The sequence below is a fragment of the Ictidomys tridecemlineatus genome, chromosome 7, assembly GCF_052094955.1.
Source record: "Ictidomys tridecemlineatus isolate mIctTri1 chromosome 7, mIctTri1.hap1, whole genome shotgun sequence".
NCBI classification, from domain to species: Eukaryota; Metazoa; Chordata; class Mammalia; order Rodentia; family Sciuridae; genus Ictidomys; species Ictidomys tridecemlineatus.
In genome coordinates, this window is record NC_135483.1 from 110,016,969 (window position 1) to 110,038,051 (window position 21,083).

Here is a 21,083-nt window from a genome sequence, read left to right on the forward strand (position 1 = left end):
ATTCCATTGTATATGTACATGTTTTCTTTACTCATTTATCTGTTGACAGATGCCTAAGCTGGTTCCATAACTTGGCTATTGTGAATTAATGCTGCTACAAACATGGGTGTGCGTTTTTCTGTGTAGTATGCTCAATTTAGTTACACTGGGTAAATGCCAAGTGGTGGCAATAGTTCCAAAAGATGAAGAATACAAGAGAATTATAATGCTTTTGAAGGACATTAATGATATCCATTTTAGACATGTAGCAAATTGGGCATCCAATAATAGTGACTTCATAAATGGTATACAATTCAGTTAGAGAAATCAGGATTAGAGATATTTACTTGGTAGCAATCAGTAGAGGTGAGCATTGAAACAAGGAGATCATCCAGAGAAAGATTATAGCAAGAGGTAGTCCAAATAGTGGAGCAAGAACAAGTAAAACTGGAACTTCTGTAGCTATACTGTAGTCCGTATGTCTTGGTTCCAGTGCAATATCCTATTATACAATTTTTTACTTCCCTTCTACTTTCTTCTTTCAGTAATAGCCTGCCTTTCTTAATTTGTGGTCTGTTCTCTGTTCTTGTTCTACTTTCAAGTTACACTGCCTGGAAGTGAGAATCAACATCTATATTAGTGAAAGCCTTGGTGGTCACAGACAGAAGAAAGATTGACTCTATTATACTTCCTGTTCCAGAGGGTGACTTTCAGGATTGTAGGATGGAGAACTCAAGGCCCAATAAGAGAAGATGGCCCATGAACTGCTTCATTCTTTATCATAAACCAAAAATAAATGTACTTTTTCCTGTCTCTTCCATCTCAGATTGTCTATGAAGTAAACAGAATAGCACATGTTTGAATGCACATGTAATCACATTGATTTATCTCTTAAAACTTTGGTATGTTCATCTAAGTACAAGACTGAAACCACTGTAGCAATGTTTTTTTTAAAAAAAATTCTGAGCTCTAATAGGAAATAGAATTTGATAAGAACATTTTAATCAGACTTTCCTCCATTGTCTTAATTCTTCTTTCAGGTTATATTCAAGAAGAATGTGTCATCCCCTGCCCGTTTGATTGCAAGTTAAGTGATTGGTCTAGCTGGGGTTCTTGCAGTTCGTCTTGTGGGATTGGAGTGAGAATTAGATCCAAATGGTTAAAGGAAAAACCTTACAATGGAGGTCGACCATGTCCCAAACTGGATCTCAAGAATCAGGTAAAGTGCATGGAACAACAACTACAAAGCTAAAAACTCTCCTCATTCCTAATTCCTGTTGAAATTGAAGTTGTCCTCTTACCACAGGTAGCTTGCTGAGCTTGGAAGAAAGATGAGAAGGGCATAAATTAATATAATAGAACCAGTAATAGAAGCTTTGCCAGCTCAGAGGTAACATCAAGACCAAATTGATGTACTTAGCAGTAGTAGGGTTTACAGAATTAAATACAATTTTTAAAAATCTTGAAATGTCATTTGATATTTAAAAGTTCATACACACACACACACACACACACACATACACACACATAGACATACACACACACATACATATGCTCCCTACATATGTATGTATGATTTGGGGGTGTATGTATATATTTGTTTGTATTATAAAATGTTGGAAGAATATCTATTACTATATGCAGTATAATTAGTGACCTTATCTGTCAGTTCCAAAAGTGGTATTTTTTTCCCTTACCTAACTCTTTATCCTGATTTTCTTCATTCTCAATATTATCTATTTGATAACTCTCCAAATCTTTTTTGGCTATTTCTCCACCTTTTTTCCCCAAAGTCATGCCTATTTCCAAATGAAATCCTGATGGATGCCTTCCCATATGTATGTCTAATAAAGTTACCATCCTAAGCCATCAAAATTGCTTAGAATATTTCCGTCTGCTTTATTAATGTCACAACAGTATAAGATTTAGTTAAGAATTATAGTAAGAACTTAAATTTCACCTATGGTTGTATACTAATTATTAGCTTATGAGTGATATTTCAGTTTTAATTTTTTAATGATTTGAGTAGGTGGAACACAAGGCAATGTTAGTTAAAACTCCTTTATTCTGAGAGAGGTGAAGTTTGTCTTATGTGAGGGTAGAAACTTTGTGAGTAGGAAACTTTTAATAGAATAGCTACTTAAGCTTCTATCACTAATTCTATTATATTAATTTCTTTCCTTTAAACCCCATTCTGATCAGATGCTCTACAGATTTCTAATGGTAGAAAAATTCCATATGTCTGTTCTTGTTGATTTATTTATTTTTGGTACTGGGGATTGAACCCAGGGATGCATAACAACTGAGCCATATCCCAAGCCCTTTTAATATTTTATTTAGAGACAGGATCTTGCTGAGTTTCTTAGGGCCTTGCTAAGTTGCTGAGGCTATCTTTGAACAGGCGAGCTTCCTGCGCCAGCCTCCTGATCCACTGAGATTACAGGCATGTGTCACCATGCCCAGCAATATGTCTGTTCTTGGTTAATTTGAGTAGCATACGTAGTACTACTTGGACTTAAATATCCCATGTTATTTCAAGACCAGTATTGCTAGCTATTTTTCTCAAGTTTTTGTATAAGATGTATAATTCACTGAAATGAAAAATTATCCTAGTGAGAAATATTTAAATTCTATTACAGAGACTAGTTAGTATGCTAGTCTTGATTTTTAAGGTTATGCGTTAAAATAATGACCATAGTTTCTTCCCTCAAAGAGGATGTAAATCTTTTGAGGACAGTAGAACCGAGGTTCTTAAGAGCAGAGGTCTTCTGTGGAGTTAAGCCTTACAGAGAAAGGAAGCATGCAGGTTTCTGGTCAGGAAGATAGATTTTGAGAATATTCTGTATGAAAATGATTTCATCATTCTTAGGGATTTTACAGGCATTTACAAGAACTACTAAGCATTTTTATATATAATAACTAATGACAATTCTTCTCATATCTTCTTCACAACCATCAATGAAATCCTAGCCTTTATAATGCTAGTGTTTAACACTTATTTTAATATTCTAATTTTATAAATGAGAAAATTATCGAAGGGGTAAAAGACTTCATTGAAACACAGACATTATGACTATGTTCTCAGTGTTGGAATGCAATTGAATAGAAGCATGTGTATAAAAATTGAGAATATGAAGAAGTTAATGGTACTTGCATGCCTGTAATGACTTAAAGGAAACTTGTTCCAGGCACTTAATTGACACATAACACACCTTTGAGAAGCAGTACAAGCTAGAAATGAAATCCAGTTTCAAGATTAGTTAGATAAATATAATAAGTGAAAATTAAGTGAAAGTAGGCTCGTCTGCAGAAGATGTTTCTATCTTTTGAGTTCAAGAAGGCAATTGTAGCCTTTCAAACACATTTGTTTTGTTGTGATGCTTAGATATGAATCCTGGGTTTTAATAATCACAAATAGAATTTAGTATGGCATTTATTCTAATATAAAAAGGTTTCAGATATCTGGCATGTATATGGCCTAATTAAAATTGAATAATTAAAGGCACCCCACTCTATACTTTATATATTTTTAATATTAATTTTATTATAAATTGACAAATTGTAGTTGTATATATTTCTAGTGTACAAAATGAATACAATCAGAAACAATTCGATCCATATAATCAACATACGTATTCATCACCTCAAATGCTTATCATTTTTTATGGTGAGAACTTTCTTAGCAATTTTGAAATGTAAAATACATTTTAGTAACTGTATTTGTCATTCCATGTAATAGATTTCTTTAAAAAAAAACACACCTATTTCTTGCTAATTGATGGTGAATTGATGCTTCATACTCTCTGACCATCATCTCTGTATTACCTCACCTCCCATCACCTAGTAACCATCATTCTCCTCTCTCTGAGTTCAAAGGTATTGATACCACTCATGATAATATGTGGTGTTTTTCCTTCTGTGCCAGGCTTATTTCAGTTTACATAATATTCTGTGGTTCCATTCATCTTGTCATAAATGACTAAATTTGTATATTTTCTCAAGGCCATATAGTATTCCACTATATGTTTGGACTACATTTTCTTTGTTCATTTATCTGTTGTTGAACACTTAGGTTGATTACCAGGCTTGGCTGTTGTAAATAATGCTGTGTTGATCATGGTAGTACAGTTGTCCTTCAACATACTAATTTCAGAAATTTCAGATCTTTGGGGTAAGTTACCCATGTCTGAGATTGTTGGCACATAGGGTAATTCCATTTTCAGTTTTTTGAGAACATCCCATACTGTTTTTCCATAATAGCTGTTGTACTTTATATTCCCATGAAAATGTTCAAGGATTCCCTGTTTTCCATACATACTTTATATTAGGACAATAGGTAATAAATCCTCCTCTCTCTCACAATGAGTTTGTGAATGTCAAGGGAAAACAATATTAAGAAAAATCCTAAAATTAAAAGAATTTTTTTTTTTTTTTTTTTTAAAGAACCGATTGCTTCTCTAAAGCAAGCACACTTATTCCTGTAAGCTTGTCTGTGGAAAAATATTTGTGGGGACTTTGTTGTATATCTGCCCTTCTATATAGTAAACTCTTTTTTTATGCATGTCATGTATGTTATACTGTATTATATAATTTTATCCAAATAAAATTATATTTGTGTTTATGTGTTCGTTTTGCTGATCAAACCCAGGGCCTCATGTATGCCAAGAAAACACTCCACAACTGAGCCACATCCCCAGCCCTGAAGTAATTCCTATTTCCTTAAACCTTCTGAGAATAACTTGGGTTTTCAGGGATTTTTATTATTTAGAAAATACTACCCAGCTTCTATTATGAATGGCACTTCTTTAGAAGAGACTGTGATTGGTTTCTCTGCACCAGAAATCTGATGAATTAGAGACGTGCTGACTGAGGCTCTTTTGTAAAGTTCAATTTTACTGTTGACTTTAGGTTTATTTCCAATTGCTTTATAAGTTTCAATTTATTTTCCTATTTTTGGAATCAGAATAATCTCTTATTGTCTATCACTCATATGTAAGAGCTTTAATAGAGTTACCAAATTGTAATAGTAAGAGAGAAACATAATTTTAGTACCTGGGCATGAGAAAAATACATTATGTGTCAAATTGAGCCTAACATAGTGTTCATAAAAATACTGAATTTGTTTTGTGTGTCTATTTATGTACATACTTATTCTATGAATATTTATCCTTTGATTCTCTTTAAAAAGAGGTCTTTTTGAGGACAAGAGTGGTTTTTCTGTTTTTGTAACTCAATCCATCCCCTCGTGCACTCTCTTGTGGGTTGTCATCTTATATTCATTGGATGCCTAATTTGAAAAATAGCCTTTTCTTGGATGACTGGGTGTCTAGCTTCCTAGAAATCAACAAATGCATTAAGATGCTGGTATCTTATGCTGTGATTTGTCATTTGAATTCTTAAAAGCATGAGCTCTTCCGGGAGAAGAAATAAGAACCTCCAAATGATTATTGCCCAAAGAGAGTCTTTTAAGATTTTCTTGAAAAATCAGTGTTTAGATCCCCATTGAAATCTAACACAATGATATAAATGGAAAGGTCGGTATTATGTACACAAGCTCATAAGCTGTTCCGAATCTGTGAGTGAAATCAATATTTATAATCCCTCATAAAAGCCTCTCTTTTAAGCCAAAACCTATCATCCTGATAGCTCTTTCTCTGGAAGTGCCTAAGTGACAGCCATCCTTGAGTAGCTTTCTGCTAAACATATTTGTGATGCTAAATAGTTTGAATATGCAGCTTGTCCAAAGCTCTTATCTAGGCATAAATGTCTTCTCTGTAGGTTATTGGATTAGCAGGTCAGTTGGCTGATGCCCTTGACTCTTCTTGCATAATAAAAAACATAATGTGTTTTAATTTTACTGTCTATAATGTGTTGAGTGGATTTAAGTATACTTGTACTGTGTACTTTTTGCTTTGAAATGCTGCCATCAGAAGATTAAATATGAGGATGTTAGAGCTCAATTGGGCTTACATTTTCCTTTATTAGATCATCATACAATTGAAGCCAAGGGAATTTTAGAAAACTATGTTTTGTTTATAAGTTGTAAGGCATTGATATTTACGATTTGAATAAAAATCTTGTGTGGAGGTTTAGTTCCTGTACTTTTTAAAGATACATTCTACTTCAGTACATTCTTTTTTTTTTAATTTTTTATTGTTGGTTGTTCAAAACATTACATAGTTCTTTACATATCATATTTCATACTTTGATTCAAGTGGGTTATGAACTCCCATTTTTACCCCATATACAGATTGCAGAATCACATCAGTTACACTTCCATTGATTTACATATTGCTATACTAGTGTCTGTTGTATTCTGCTGCCTTTCCTATCCTCTACTATCCCCCATCCCCTCCCCTCCCCTCTCATCTTCTCTCTCTACCCTATCTACTATAATACATTTCTCCCCTTTGTTTTTTCCCCTTTCCCCTCACTTCCTCTTGTATGTAATTTTGTATAACCATGAGGGTCTCCTTCCATTTCCATGCAATTTCCCTTCTCTTTCCTTTTTCCTCCCACCTCTCATCCCTGTTTAATGTTAATATTCTTCTCATGCTCTTCCTCCAAACTCTGTTCTTAGTTACTTTCCTTATATCAAAGAAAACATTTGGCATTTGTTTTTTAGGGATTGGCTAGCTTCACTTAGCATAATCTGTTCTAATGCCATCCATTTCCCTGCAAATTCTATGATTTTGTCATTTTTTAATGCAGAGTAGTACTCCATTGTGTATAAATGCCACATTTTTTTTTTATCCATTCGTCTATTGAAGGGCATCTAGGTTGGTTCTACAGTCTTGCTATTGTGAATTGGGCTGCTAGGAACATCAATGTAGCAGTGTCCCTGTAGTATGCTCTTTTTAGGTCTTTAGGGAATAGACCGAGAAGGGGAATAGCTGGGTCAAATGGTGGTTCCATTCCCAGCTTTCCAAGAAATCTCCATACTGCTTTCCAAATTGGCTGCACCAATTTGCAGTCCCACCAGCAATGTACAAGTGTATCCTTTTCCCCACATCCTCGACAGCACTTGTTGTTGTTTGACTTCATCATGGCTGCCAATCTTACTGGAGTGAGATGGTATCTTAGGGTGGTTTTGATTTTCATTTCTCTGACTGCTAGAGATGGTGAGCATTTTTTCATGTACTTGTTGATTGATTGTATGTCATCCTCTGAGAAGTGTCTGTTCAGGTCCTTGGCCCATTTGTTGATTGGGTTATTTGTTATCTTATTGTCTAATTTTTTGAGTTCTTTGTATACTCTGGATATTAGGGCTCCATCTAAAGTGTGAGGAGAAAAGATTTGTTCCCAGGATGTAGGCTCCCTGTTTATCTCTCTTATTGTTTCTTTTGCTGAGAAAAACTTTTTAGTTTGAGTAAGTCCCATTTGTTGATTCTAGCTGTTAACTCTTGTGCTATGGGTGTCCTACTGAGGAATTTGGAGCCTGACTCCACAGTATGTAGATCGTAGCCAACTTTTTCTTCTATCAGACGCCGTGCTCACTTCAGTACATTCTTGAAAGATCTTTTATGTTTGCAACTGATTGAGAAAATATAAATTAAATGTGTTTGTTTTCTAGAAACCATTTGCTATTTTAAAGGTGCATCTTCTCCCCCCCCACCCAAAATAGAGGCTATCTGAATTTGGAAATCAGTAGAATTTGATTTTCAAATCAGGGCAATTATGTTTTTAAGTATGCTTTCTTTCTCAAGTGTTATGGTTTAAATGTGGTGTCCCCCAAAAGCTCACATGTGAGACAATGCAAGAAGGTTTGGAGGAGAAATAATTGTCTTCTAGCCTTAATCTAATCAATGACTTAATTCCTGATGGGATTAATTGAGTGGTGGCTGGAGGCAGTTGGGATGTGACTGGTGGGGAAGGGATTCATTGGGGGTGTAGCTATATATTTTGTATCTGGAGCATGGATCCTCTCTCTGCTTTCTGATCATCTTGTGGGCTGCTTCCCTCTGTGACACTCTTCCACCATAATGTTTGTCTCGCCTCAAGCCCCAAGGAATGGAGCTGATCTTCTAGGGATTAAGATCTCTGAAACCATGAGCCCTCTAATAAGCTTTTCCTCCCCTAAATTTGTTCTGGTTAAATCTTTTAAAACACCAAGGTATACAAATATATTTCAACATGAACATCACTTCCTTAGAAGAAGACTTTGGGATAAGCAAAAGCTTCTATGTGAAATTAGTTCATACTCATTTTGATTCTGCTTCATTTACTACGAGCATCATGTTACAATGCAAGATAGGATAACTCTCATTCTATTTGGATGTTTGTTTACCCCGAAAAATATGGCAACACTTAAGGTTTAATTTTATTTAACCAGTTTTAGCCTCATGCTTCTTTTCAACCAGCCTGCCTCCCCCAGATTGTGACCTAAACCAAATCATTCCTGGCAGAGTGCTACTCACTTTGGACTGGGTCCTTTGGAAAGAGCCCCAAACTGTTTGGAACAAGAAGCCTTCTTCGTGAGAGAGTTAATATAGAAGGAAGCTCTAACTGTCCCATAGTTCAATACATTCAGGTGTATTCTTGTTGCATGAGGAGTGGCAATTGGTGGTCATAACTTTGATAAGAATTTGTTTCAAATATAAAATATCACATGGAATGAAGGGCTGCAGAATGATTTAGTGATTGGGGTTATTTGGGAGGATGTAAACTCCCCTCTCTCTGACATAGCAGTTATTGCAATGCCCAGGTACACAGCGTCCCATCTCAGAGGCAGCATTAAATAGTCTGTGTAAGTTGGTGTTCTCGAATTTGTAGCCTCAATAACTCTCTGCCAGTCCCAACTCTGTATTCTCAAGTTGTGGTGGTGCACTACTTGAGCTGAGTGGAGCTCAAAGGATAAGTAATTTTTCTTTTTCACTTTTTCCCTGTTCCCATGTCCACACACACATACACAAAAAATTGTTTTTACTTCTCAAGAGATTCCCTCCCCCAAAACACTTGCATTCACATTTAATCATTCCAAAGTAATACCACTCAGGCTTGTCAAAATTCTTAAGAGCTGCCAGAATTCCTCATGAGAAGCAATTTTCTTATATCTGTTGTCCACTTGGTATTACCTTTTACTCTTCTTTAATAGTGGGTATCACTACTCTGCATGTTACCAAACTCACTTATACTTGTTATTCAAGATGTTCACTATGCACCCATAGAATGTTCGATGGAAGGTTAAGCAATGTCTTTAATGCTGCCTCCAGGCTGACAAGTTTTGTTGGATTTGATTTAGGAACTCTTTCATTGTCCTCCCCGAACTCGTATTCTCCTTGGCCTCTAACTCAAGTTCTGAAATGCTAGATAGCATCAGTTTAAATAGGAAAATCACATCATGTCTATTTTTAATTTTATAAAACTTAAACAAGTGTATAAAATAAAAGGTTTTTGGAAATTTGCTAGGAAAATATTGATTGAACCTGCTTTTCATATCTTTACTGGGTATGTTATTTAAGCTTTAAATATAGAATGCAAAGCCCCTTCTGTCTTTCAGGCTTTGAAAAAATATGGATGGAACTGACTTTAACTGTGAGTATAAATTTATTTGACTAAAATGTATGTTAAAAATTAAACCAAACTGAAGGGAATGCAGCACTTTATTTTTTTAATATTTATTTTTTAGCTTTAGGTGGACACAATATCTTTATTTTATTTTTATGTGGTGCTGAGGAACAAACCCAATGCCTCACGCATGCCAGGCGAGCGCTACTACTTGAGCCATATCCCCAGCCCCTGCACTTTCTTTTAAAAACAATAAAAAATAAAAATTTGCTTAAGATCTATTTGAGAATAAGATCCTAAATTGCATTCTAATTTTGCAGTTCTTTACTTTTTAAAGCTTTATCCCAATATTAAGTTAAATAACCAGAAAGCAAGTAACCTAGATCCTATCACAGGTCCTTGCAGAAAAGTATATGTTGAATCATGATTTATTTTTTCTGCATGACTTAAGTGTCAAGATAAAAATGTTCTCTCTGAGAACCTATCCATCAAATCTTCTGAGACCCAGAGTTTACTGTTTCATAACCATTTTTGATCAAAAATACATCAAAAACTTTGGGATTAAGAGGAGGTTGTTATAGAAATACTTTCCCAAGTAACTGCTCAGGATACTGGGGTTCAATACAATGAGGTGGAGATAGGAATACGAATTTGTTTTAAAATAAAAAGTTTGTTTAGGTAGTTTCTTTTGATCAGGCAGGCAGGGTTGTGAATACGGCCCCAGTTGAGATTCTTGCCCACTGAAGCCAACATTTCTGGTAAATTCAGTCCTGAAATCAATTCTTCTCTGGAGTAGACTCAGTCTGCCCTTATTCAAACAATGAATTACTTGTTTTCATAGTTGTATACTCCAAGGAAGTCTGTGAAGACCCTTCCATTTCATAGAGCAGGAGACCAAGGTTGAGAGCAGTGTAATAACTTGCTCAATGTCACTAACTGGTGTCTATAAGGGATTAATTATATAATAGAGGGCACATAAGGGGTTAATTGAGTCTTTCTGAGTCTTGATTTCATAGTCTATCAAATGGGTATAACTGATAACTGCCTCATCAGCTTGTGATAAATATTAAATAAGATTAAATGAATATAATATGAACGTTCTATCTCATTGCTTGGCACATAATTATTTGACAAATGTTAAATACGATAATTTCCCCTTGATCTCTAATATGTGAAGTTCCACAAAGAAAATTTTGCCACTCAGTTACTATCCTAGTGAAGAAATAAAACATCATTAATATCTCAGATGTCGTCTTCACGCCTTGACCCCTTTACTACAATCTTTTCTCACCCAATATAACTGTAATTCATATTTAAAACACTCATTTTATCATTTATAAAAAAAACTTTTTGTAAATGAAATTCTGCAATGGACACTTGTGTCTTTCTTTTCTCCTTAACATTATTTGTGAGATTTATCCATGTCATGGTGTGTAACAATATTTTGTACATTTTCAGTGCTTTATATCATTTCATTATGTATACCATGATTTTGTTAAGTATACCACATTTTATCTATTTTCCTGTTCGTGGGCATTTGACTTGTTTCCAGTTTGGGGCTATTTCCAGTAACACTGCTGTGACCATTTGTGTCCATGTCTGGTGCACATGTGTGCATTTTTTTGTCTGGTGTATACGAAGGGTTGAATTCCTAGATATAGAATATGATATACTCAACTTCAGCGATCATTTCATTTTAACTTCTGTACCATTGCAGAGCTTCCTAAATACAGATAATTTCCAATTTTTGACAGATTTGAAATCTGAAATGTCTGATACTATGAAATCAGTGTAAGGCCATACAGACACATTAAATGTATATCTCTGCACCTTTTCTAGCACAGCATGTCAGTGATTGCTGCCCACACCTGGGCCTGTATCTGTCCCCATGCAGAAAAAGTACATGAGCACTGTCTTCCTCCTGTATCTGCTTCTCTCTCTCCAAGATAATCCTCATGTTTCCTCTGTCTGTATTCTCCTTCTCTCCCCTCCATTGTACACACAGCAACCTTTAATGAACTTTCTACTTCACAAACCCGATCATGTTTAAAACTCTTTCAAGTTTTTCTACATCTTTGGTATAAAGTCCAAATTTCATAATATATGTTGCAAGGCAAAGTTTTGTGGTCTGACACCAATTGCATCTCTGTGAGCCGGGTGGCATGCTCACACAGCAGGGTCCTCGCCCTCTGGCTAAGAAAGCTATTGAAGTTGGAAGAAAGGGACCTCTTCTATCTTTCTCTCTCCTCAGCAGCCCTCATCTAGACTTTCTTATGAAGTGGGAGAGTTGCACATTCTTAGGCTGATCACATAAATCCATTGATTGATGTCAAATACGGTGTCTTTTAAGAGAAATTATCTTTCAATTTACTTTGCAAGTCACCAGACAATCTTTAATGAAATTAGATATTTGTGGTTACTCTCTTGCCCTTTCTCTGGGAACTGCTCATCAAATTCTTCTACGTGCATTAAAATTTTGCTCCACTGTTATTTAGTATAGACTGCTTGGGACAGAGGGGAGTTATTGTCTTCTTTTCAAAAGTGAAGTCTCTTTCTCTTAGATGACAAGTAAGGGACACTGAAAATCACCAATGCTGAAACTAAGTGTGGTACCAGTTATAAAGTATACCTTCTAAGAATGGCTCCCCACATACACATAAGAGTTGTCCAAAGTTATCACCACCCCAATACATAACAACCCTTAGAAATGAAGGTAAATTAATTTGGGAAGCAATATTAGGGAAGAACTATGAATTGACCTGACTCTTCAGGGTACTCTATGTCAATTAGGGGACCACCAGAGACCATGTGGCATAAATCAGAGTGGCAACCACAACACACAGAGCGAAACTGCTATTGCTATTGCGTTTCTGTTTTCAAAGCAAAGAGATACAAGTTTGAAGTTATAGTTGGTCAATTTTTTAAGTTATGTTGTTCATTTAGGAGAACAGTTGCTCAAATTCTACTTCTTAATGTGTCCTACTTGACTACTTACTTAATACCACTTCTTGTCCCCCACCCCTTGCCTCTCTTCATGTTTACCCTGACTTGCCCTTTCTTTTCCTACCATATGATTTCATCATTTATTATTATTTTCTGTTTCTTTTTTTAAAATTTTTGGATGTGTAGTCTTCACTACACCCCTCAAAACAGATATTTTGCTGGATTTCCATGAACACCTTTAAGGCTGGTCACAGTGTTGTCTTAGGTTCTCCTAGAAGCAGAATCAGAGACAGGATTCAAGAACAAGAATTTTACTTCTCAAATCCAAGGAACACCACTCTAGAGGTGGTGAATAGGAGTGTTACAGAGAAGGGGTGAAGCCAGTAGGGGAGAAGGGGAATTATTAACCCAGGAACCTCAGGGCATCAAGGCTTAAGCTTGAAGGTGACTCTGGGGAAATGAAAAATACATGTCTCAGATTTATTACACCTGAAGGAACAGGGAGCTGGGGTTTTCACAAAGAAATTTCCAAGATTCCCTGGTTGAAGGAAAAATATAAAGTATGCCTCCAAAGAATGTTCCCACATACTTGGTAAATCTAAGCCATGATTTGATGTCATGGGGTTCCTGACTTTCAACTCATAGTTTCTTCCCTCTCTGAACGCCTCTTACATCCAATTTATCTCAAATATAATAAGAAACACCATGATTATTGTTTTCATAGACAAATAAGTCAGGGGAATTTGAGTTTATCCTGTAAAATTCCCTCTCACATAAAGCCTACAAGCACGGAAATACAGATGTTGGTCATTGGAATTTGTCCGGAACACAGTAAAAACTTGCCCCTAGTATTATCCCTGTGTGACCACAGGTACCTAGAAAAACTGAAGTTACTAGATTGGCATTTTTCACTGGGAGTAGCATATTATCTGTGTTATCCATGGTCAAGCCAGAAATCCATTCCTTTTCTACTAAAAATACATTTAATATAGCTCGGTGGCTGGCTAATGTAGAATTTGTGTAGCTTACATTTGGAGTAAAACAGATAGATATTCATGTGGCTAGGAGTCTCATGTGGTCTTTCCTAAAACAGATTCCATACTCTGTGGATGTTGGATCAAAGCAAGGGAACTGAATAAATCTGGGTGCAAAGACCAAACTTTGCCTCAATTCATAAGACAGAAATAAGGATATGCGAAGGACTTCAGAGTACCCCGTACATATCCTCTTTATTCTCCCTTAGGGACTATGCTATATATTGAATCCTTTTTTCTCTATCATTTCTGCTCAGTATAATTTTGGCTATCTAGAACTGGGAATAAGCAGAAGGCAGAATAAGGCAGAACTGGTACATTTCCCCCTTTTTGAAAACAGTGTCTGAACATACCTAAGATATTCCAGGGCAATACTATAATATAAACAGTTCAAGTGAAAAGGAACCTAAAAACATCTAAGCTACTCGTTCTTAGGGCTACACATGGGATTTACTGAAGATTTACATTCCTACCCCTCTCCCAGACTCATTAAATCAAATTTTCTAGTGATGGGCTCCAACTGTTTATATTTGTAAAAATCACCAGGTAACTATAATATGCATCCAGGGATGAGGATTTCTGTCTTATCATCTTGTAAATAAGGTAACTGGGGCTCAAAGAGGTGACTTGACATTTAATCACCAACTAGAATGGGGGTCCTGACTTTCAACCTATGATTCCTTCCCCCTTTGAACACCTCTTTCATCCAAATGAACTCAAGTATAATAAGAAACATCATGCTTATTGTTTTCATAGGAAAATTAGTAGGGAACATTTGACTTCATCTGTAATATTCCCTCTGACATTGACTCCATTTAAACCACCAACATAGAGTGTCTTCTACTATGAATGAGAAATCCATTTTGGAAGATATTTTATTTAACTGAACATGTTACTTGCCTCACACAGGGACAGGACATACATAGCTGCACATATACCTCTCAGTGTGTAGGGAAAAAATACACAGAATCCAATAGCTTCAAGGTTTTGAGTACTATGAATACTGAGGTGTTTTACTTTATATCATTCAATAACTTTGCATATATATCTCCTCAATAGAGAATTAAAAGCAGATATGTAGAAATGTTATACAAGTGAGGAAAATGATGTAAAAGTATGATGTATATATTGGTTAGTCTTTGTTGCCATAACAAATACCCAAGAAAATCAATGAGAAAATGTTTACTTGGGCTCACAGTTTGAGAGATGTCCATCCCTTATTGGTTGGGCCCATCACATTCATGATGGAAGCACATGACAAAGCCAAATCACTCTCCTTATGACTAGGAAGCATAAAAGGGAACAACAGAGTGGGATGCCACAATGTGCTTAAAGGTCATACTCATAATGACCATAAGACCTCCCACTAGGTGCCACCTCTTAGTGGTTCTACTTCCTCCAAATAGCACCAAGCTGGGGATCAAGCCTTTAGTACATGGACATTTGGTGGACATTTTAAGATCGTAACTATAGCAATATGGATAAGGACTTCTTAGTAAGAGTTATTTGTAGATGATACCTGGTAGCTTTCCACAACAGAAATAACAATAAAGTGGAGTTCAAAATAGCATTTTGAAAGGCAACATTAATTCTATATTCATTCCTTTTGTCAGTCATTCACCACATATTTCTTGACACTCTGCCAGGAGGAGAGTTCTATTCTTCAGGGTGTTTCCATTGGAAGCTTAAATTCCTGGAAACGTGAGTGGGGGATTAGATAGGTTTAAAGTAGGGATAATAATGCTGTGGTTATTGGTGACATCAGAACTAGTCCACATACATGACGCCAGTTCAAACCCAATTTATAAAATTGTATTTCCTTTCCAGTACTGGCATGATTTGCAACCCACAGAAACCTTGGCCCAAATAGTTTTAAACAATAAGGCAACACATTTTCTGATGTAAAAAGAAGTCCAGTGGAAACCCAGGCTCAAGGTGGTTGTTTCTGGGGTTTGGCATGTTGTCAAGGACAGAGCTTCTTTTATTCTGTCTCTGTATGGTGATAGGCAATGTTGGCCTCTTCATCAGGTAGTCAGCAGGATGGCTCAACAGTTTCTGACTTAGCTCCAGAGGCATCAGTGACCAAAAGAATAAGTGTCTATTTTTTTAGAACCTTAGGAACAACAAAAATTTCCCAAAGCGCCCCCCCCCCAAATAAGCTAACACAAAAGACTTTTCTTCACATGTCATTGGCTAAAGTTGGATTTTGTGTCCATTCCTGAACAGATCACTGAAAGAAGTGATGTCAAGAATTTGATTAGCTCAAACAAGTACTTTCCATCTTTATATTTTTTAAAACTGCATGGCATGTAGAACTCTATGTATGTATGGCAAACTGGGATACCTGTTGAAAGCTGCCTATGGCACTGGTGGATGGCCTGAGACCCACACACTTTGTGGGGTGGTGACAACAGAGTGTCAGTCACACTTAAAATGCATTTTTTATATGCTAATGTGACAGGGCAGTGCTTCTCAAACTTAAAAAAAAAATATAAGTAAATCACTTGAAGAATCTTGCTAAAATGAGGACGCTAATTGAATGGGAACTAGGGTAAAGGAGATAGACCCCATTCAAACAAGCACTCAGAAGGTGGCAAAGCTGCTGGTTTGCAGATGATCTTCATACCAGTGAACGTTCTGGATGCTAATGAGTACCAATTGGGGAGCACCTTCGTAGACTAATTAATCACTATGGATGGAATGTACATTGAGAAGTGAACCAGTATTTCCCTACATACTCTTAATTTTGCTCTTTTTGACGGGAGTATAATTAGTTTTAAGTAATGTTTTTGAGCTTTATACTGAGAAGGAAAAATTAAGTAATGTTTTAAATCAATTATCAGATCTCTTTTGTATTAAGGAAAAGTGACATAATGCTTTCCCTATGAGGATACAAAATTGCCTTGACCAAGACTTCTGTGACACTTCATTTTTGACTAGGGTATCATTCCATTTTGCAAGTTATTTAGTAGAAACAGTCATCCAATGCCTCACTCATAATAAGCAAAATCCAAACCAGGTGAGCAATAGATTCATGTACCCCATTGCTTCTCCCCTTACCCTTCCCTCTGTAGCCATGCAATCCTTTCTTGGGTTGTTCACCAACAAATTAAAGGCATTTTAAGATTATCCATATACTTGTGAGGGCTCATAACAATACTCATGAGGGAAGTCAAGTCTAATAGTTTCTTTAGATTCCTCTGAATGTTTCAATGTTTCAATCCAAACCTTCTATAGACCATCATTAATATTTGCACTACCATTTGGTAATGGCATCACAATATTGTATCATTGTAATGTACCATTACAATGTATCAAAATTATATCATTACAATAGCAGATGGTAATGATAAATAGAGCTGCATATTATTTTGTATGAGAGTGAAGTAAGAGCTTATATTTATGGAAAAGAAATCCCTGTGAAATTATTCATTTAAGGAGTTTTTTATATATATATAATTTATATTTATACATAGAAGTTTTTTTTAAGTTAAAAAAAAACCCTGAGGGATAATGCATGTAGAATAAGTGAAGGTGGAATCTGAGAAAATGTAAAGCAGTGAGACATCACACACTTACAGCTTGCTTTAATCTGTACCATTGTTCTTATATTTCCATGTGTCTCTCCTGGTTCATCTGATCTGAGGCTACCTGAAGCAGGTGCCTTATCTTCCATTGCCCACAATTCGCTCAAGGGCTGAGCACTCTCAACCATATCAGTGGAATCCACATGTCCTAACAACAAAAACAGAAGAGGGGGGAAAAATAAGAGTTTTAAAGGCAAACAGAATATTGTTGAGTTAATAGGACTTTTGACATAGTGAAGTTACTGAGTTCTTTGCTTGAGTAAATTAAGAGTCACTAGAGAAAAGAGTTAGCATGTGTATTTAGGTATTTTATATTCAGATTCTAATTATAGCCTTACATTTGCTGTCCTTATGGCTTCTTTATTGTGTTTGCATTATCCCCTAAATAATTAGTCAAAGCTAGACACAAGCAGACAAGCAGAATTAAACCCTGAGATACAGAATAAAAGGGGAAATGATATTCAACCACTGTGATTTATTGGTGTGATTCATTCTTCTCTTGTGGTGAGAAAGAGATTAGAGGTTTTTGTTGACCACTTACTTTCATATTACATATTTTTCCAGTTTTTCTTTAAATGTTGGTTTTTATGTAGTTGACTGAGGCCATGTCTACATTTGCTACATGGCAAATGACAAGGTTAATAAAGTCCAGGCCATGAAAGTGGAAAATTTGAATTTTTCTAGATTCTGTTCCTCATGCCCTTGGAATTATAAGCATTGGAATCTAAGTTCACTATGTCTAGGAAAATAAACCAGAAAAGTAATTGAATAAAATTACTATAATTCTGTGGGGAAAAATTGGTCAGGGTAGCTACTTATTGCTAAATAGGGATAGGAAAGAACTAAGGGAGAGAAATAGAATAGAAACAGCTTTAAAATGGAAAAGTGAAATATGAATATCTTGAACTCAATATATGATCTTCTTTGCATGAATTATTGCCTGTCATTTGAAATGCACATTATTCAGAACTACTGAAAAATATGTTCTGGCTTATTACTTAATTAAGAGTAAGTCATGATCATTTTCAATCTTTATATAATTTATATCTTTTATAAGTCACAAATTTCCCATAATTCTGTTGGCACTAATCATCAAAAAAGTATTGATATCCTGACGTACAATCATCATACATCCTTTCTCCTCTCCATCCAATGTAACAAAAGAAACTATCACAGCTGGGAAAATTGATATTCAAAAGTATAAAACTTGGCAGTGAAAAGATTAATTTTCTGTACTTAATGCCCTTAATTTTTGAAAAACTTTCAACTTTCTTCATAGTAAGGCCAGTGGTTTTATTTTCTGGTTGGCAGTGGGCAGATGATGATGTTCTGCTCTATTTTACTTTATGAAGAACCAAGAGGATCAATTGTTTCTCTAATGAGTTTGTAAGAGATGCTTCAATGCTGAGCCATTAGCTGAATCTTTTGGACAACTACAATAGAGAAGTAAGAAGTGGTTTTAACAACTTGCAAAAATTATCACCATTAGAGTGAATGAAGCACTAAAATATATATATATATATATATATATATATATATACCAGATGTTTCAGATGACTAGATTTGGGAGAAAACATACAATTAATTTACATTTTAGCACTAAGTACAAATTTTAATTTATTCTGATTAACTACTTTATGGCCCATCTAGAAGGCCATTTGAAGGAGTTATGAAAAGGCTATAAAAGAAATCGTAATCAAGAGATGACACTTCCTTGGCATTGAAGCAGAAGAGTTCCATGCCTAATGCTTGTATTGTTCAGAAGCATTCAAGTTTCCCTTGCCCAAAACCTGTCATTGAATTACAACCTGGAATCAAAACATGAGAAGCAGATTATTATACTTACTTACAACCTGTGCCAAAGTTTAATCCTTCCACAGACCAGGTAAATTTTTTGAGTCTATGCTACATTCTGTATACTTACTATAGTCAAGTTGCTGAGAAAAAAACATGAACAGATTTCTTGATAAGAATTAATATAAAGGATCCAAGTGCAGTGATCCAAGATTACACCTGTAATCCCAACTTCTCAGCAGGCAGAGGCAAGAGGATTTCCACTTACAGGCTCACCTGGGCAACTTAGTGAGACCATATCTCAATATATAGAAAACAGTCTTGGGTTGTGGCTCAGAGACAAGAGCTCTCCTGGGTTCATTAAACCCCCACAGTACCAGCAAGAAAAATGTGTGTGTGTGTGTATAAATAAATAAATATATATATAATATGCCGCAGTCTGGCTGGACACAATTCACAAGCCACTTATCAAGCATAAACGAACTATATTTTTAGAACACACAGGCCACACCACACGAGCTCTTCAGGAATTCCCTCAGAGCCCAACTACCACCACAGGCTTCCCACAAGCCTCTCGACACCCCCAACTCCTCCTGCTCTTGAGGCCAATTGGCTGGGTCACATGGGAGGAGCCAAAAAAGTCCCCCAATGAGCAGCTCCATGGTCTGAAAGGGCGGGGAAACAGCCCAATGAGCATCACCACAGAGGAGCCAATCAGCTGGCAGCTGGAAGTTTGCTGGGGCCGCTGTGAGCCAATCATCAACTGGCAGCTGGAAGTTTGCTGGGGCCCCTTTGGCTGTGGCTCTCAACATCTCCCCCTCTCTGTTTAAACAACAAGCATGTGGCTTAGGGACCGTGCCTGCCTTAGGTTTTCCAATACTACATATGGTCCTTACCCATCATCAGATGAGCTGACCTCAAGACATCAGCCTCCTGTCTTAGGTTGGTACCACTGCAATTGGATCTTACCCATCACTGACTACCGGTCCAGCATACAGCCACACCTGTGGATAGGTCTTTGTACCAGCAGGGGGGTGAGGTTCTTTGCCTCACCTCTGTTGGCCCCCAAATTTTAGCTGAATGATCATCACAAGCAGAAGGGAGGAGGATACACCAAGCCAATTGATGGCTCCTTTTGGAAAAATTGTACCACCGATGACATCATCATCAAAAATACCCCAATACTACCACAAGTTGCTGCACCAAAAGATAGTTCACAATGCATACAAGTGAGTTCACAATACATACAAGTGATACATAGTCCAGGCAAGTTCTGCAAGCAGTTCAGTGATAGCTATTGCAGAAGCTGTAGATTGGTTTTATCTTTGTCTTCACCGGCACTGGGATGAAGATAGGAATTCTAGCAATACTGGCTAAAGAAAAAATTATGTAACATTCCAGAATGCACTAAAAGAAAACAATTTTTCTGAACAATTTACATTATCTTTAACAGAATTATTAAATATAATGAAAAGGAAAGGTGAAAGTAAACAAACAGATCTGTTAACCTAATTTTTTGTTGACATATTAAAACAATCCTCAATTTAAATTAAACCATTTAAATCATGTGAATAAAAAAATATTTGATCCATTTTTTCATGAGCGCTCATCATATATGATATATGGACATACATACATATAAACATATAACACAAAACACAAGTGTGCACACATAATACATACAACACATAACATAATAGTAAAAGCTTTATAACTTTTTACAGGTGAAATCTCCATTGCAATGTTTAAAAACTCTATAGTCAAAAAAATAGAACTGATCAGCAAAACATTAACGTAGGTCTGTATGAGCTCAAAAAGCAAATTAGAACTTCATGATGTGGGAAAGGGCAATCATAAAATAGATATTGAAAAAAGCATCCTGGTTCTGTTGCAGATGTAAGGATAGCCAAACTGGAGTTCTGGATATCAGCTGTTATGGATTTGAGTCAAATCATCTTCTTTTTGGTCTGTAGAATTTGCTTTAGTTAATCTCTCTGGAATCCAAATAGGCTGCTGTTCTCCCTGGAGAAACACACAAACAGACCCCCAACTCCAGACAATCACTGGGTCAGGACCTTAGTTAATCTCTCTGGAATCCAAATCGGCTGCTGTTCTCCCTGTGGAAACACACAAAAAGACCCCCTACTCCAGACAATCACTGGGTCAGGACCTTTCCATTGTCCTGTTAGAATATCCTTCCAAAGTACCTTGAGCTTATGTACATTTTTTGGACACATAT

At 36.1% G+C, this 21,083-nt stretch overlaps 1 protein-coding gene across 7 annotated transcripts in view; it reads left to right on the plus strand.

Moving 5' to 3' along the window:
- The window catches only part of Thsd7b (thrombospondin type 1 domain containing 7B), an 809,752-nt gene that overhangs the window by 598,751 nt on the left and 189,918 nt on the right, over positions 1 to 21,083 (plus strand). For all 7 annotated transcript variants that reach the window (XM_078017320.1, XM_005315833.4, XM_078017322.1 and 4 more), the window contains one exon: positions 1,020 to 1,198. In XM_078017320.1, coding sequence (XP_077873446.1) covers positions 1,020 to 1,198 — 179 coding nt within the window. The remainder of the gene's footprint in view (positions 1 to 1,019; positions 1,199 to 21,083) is intronic.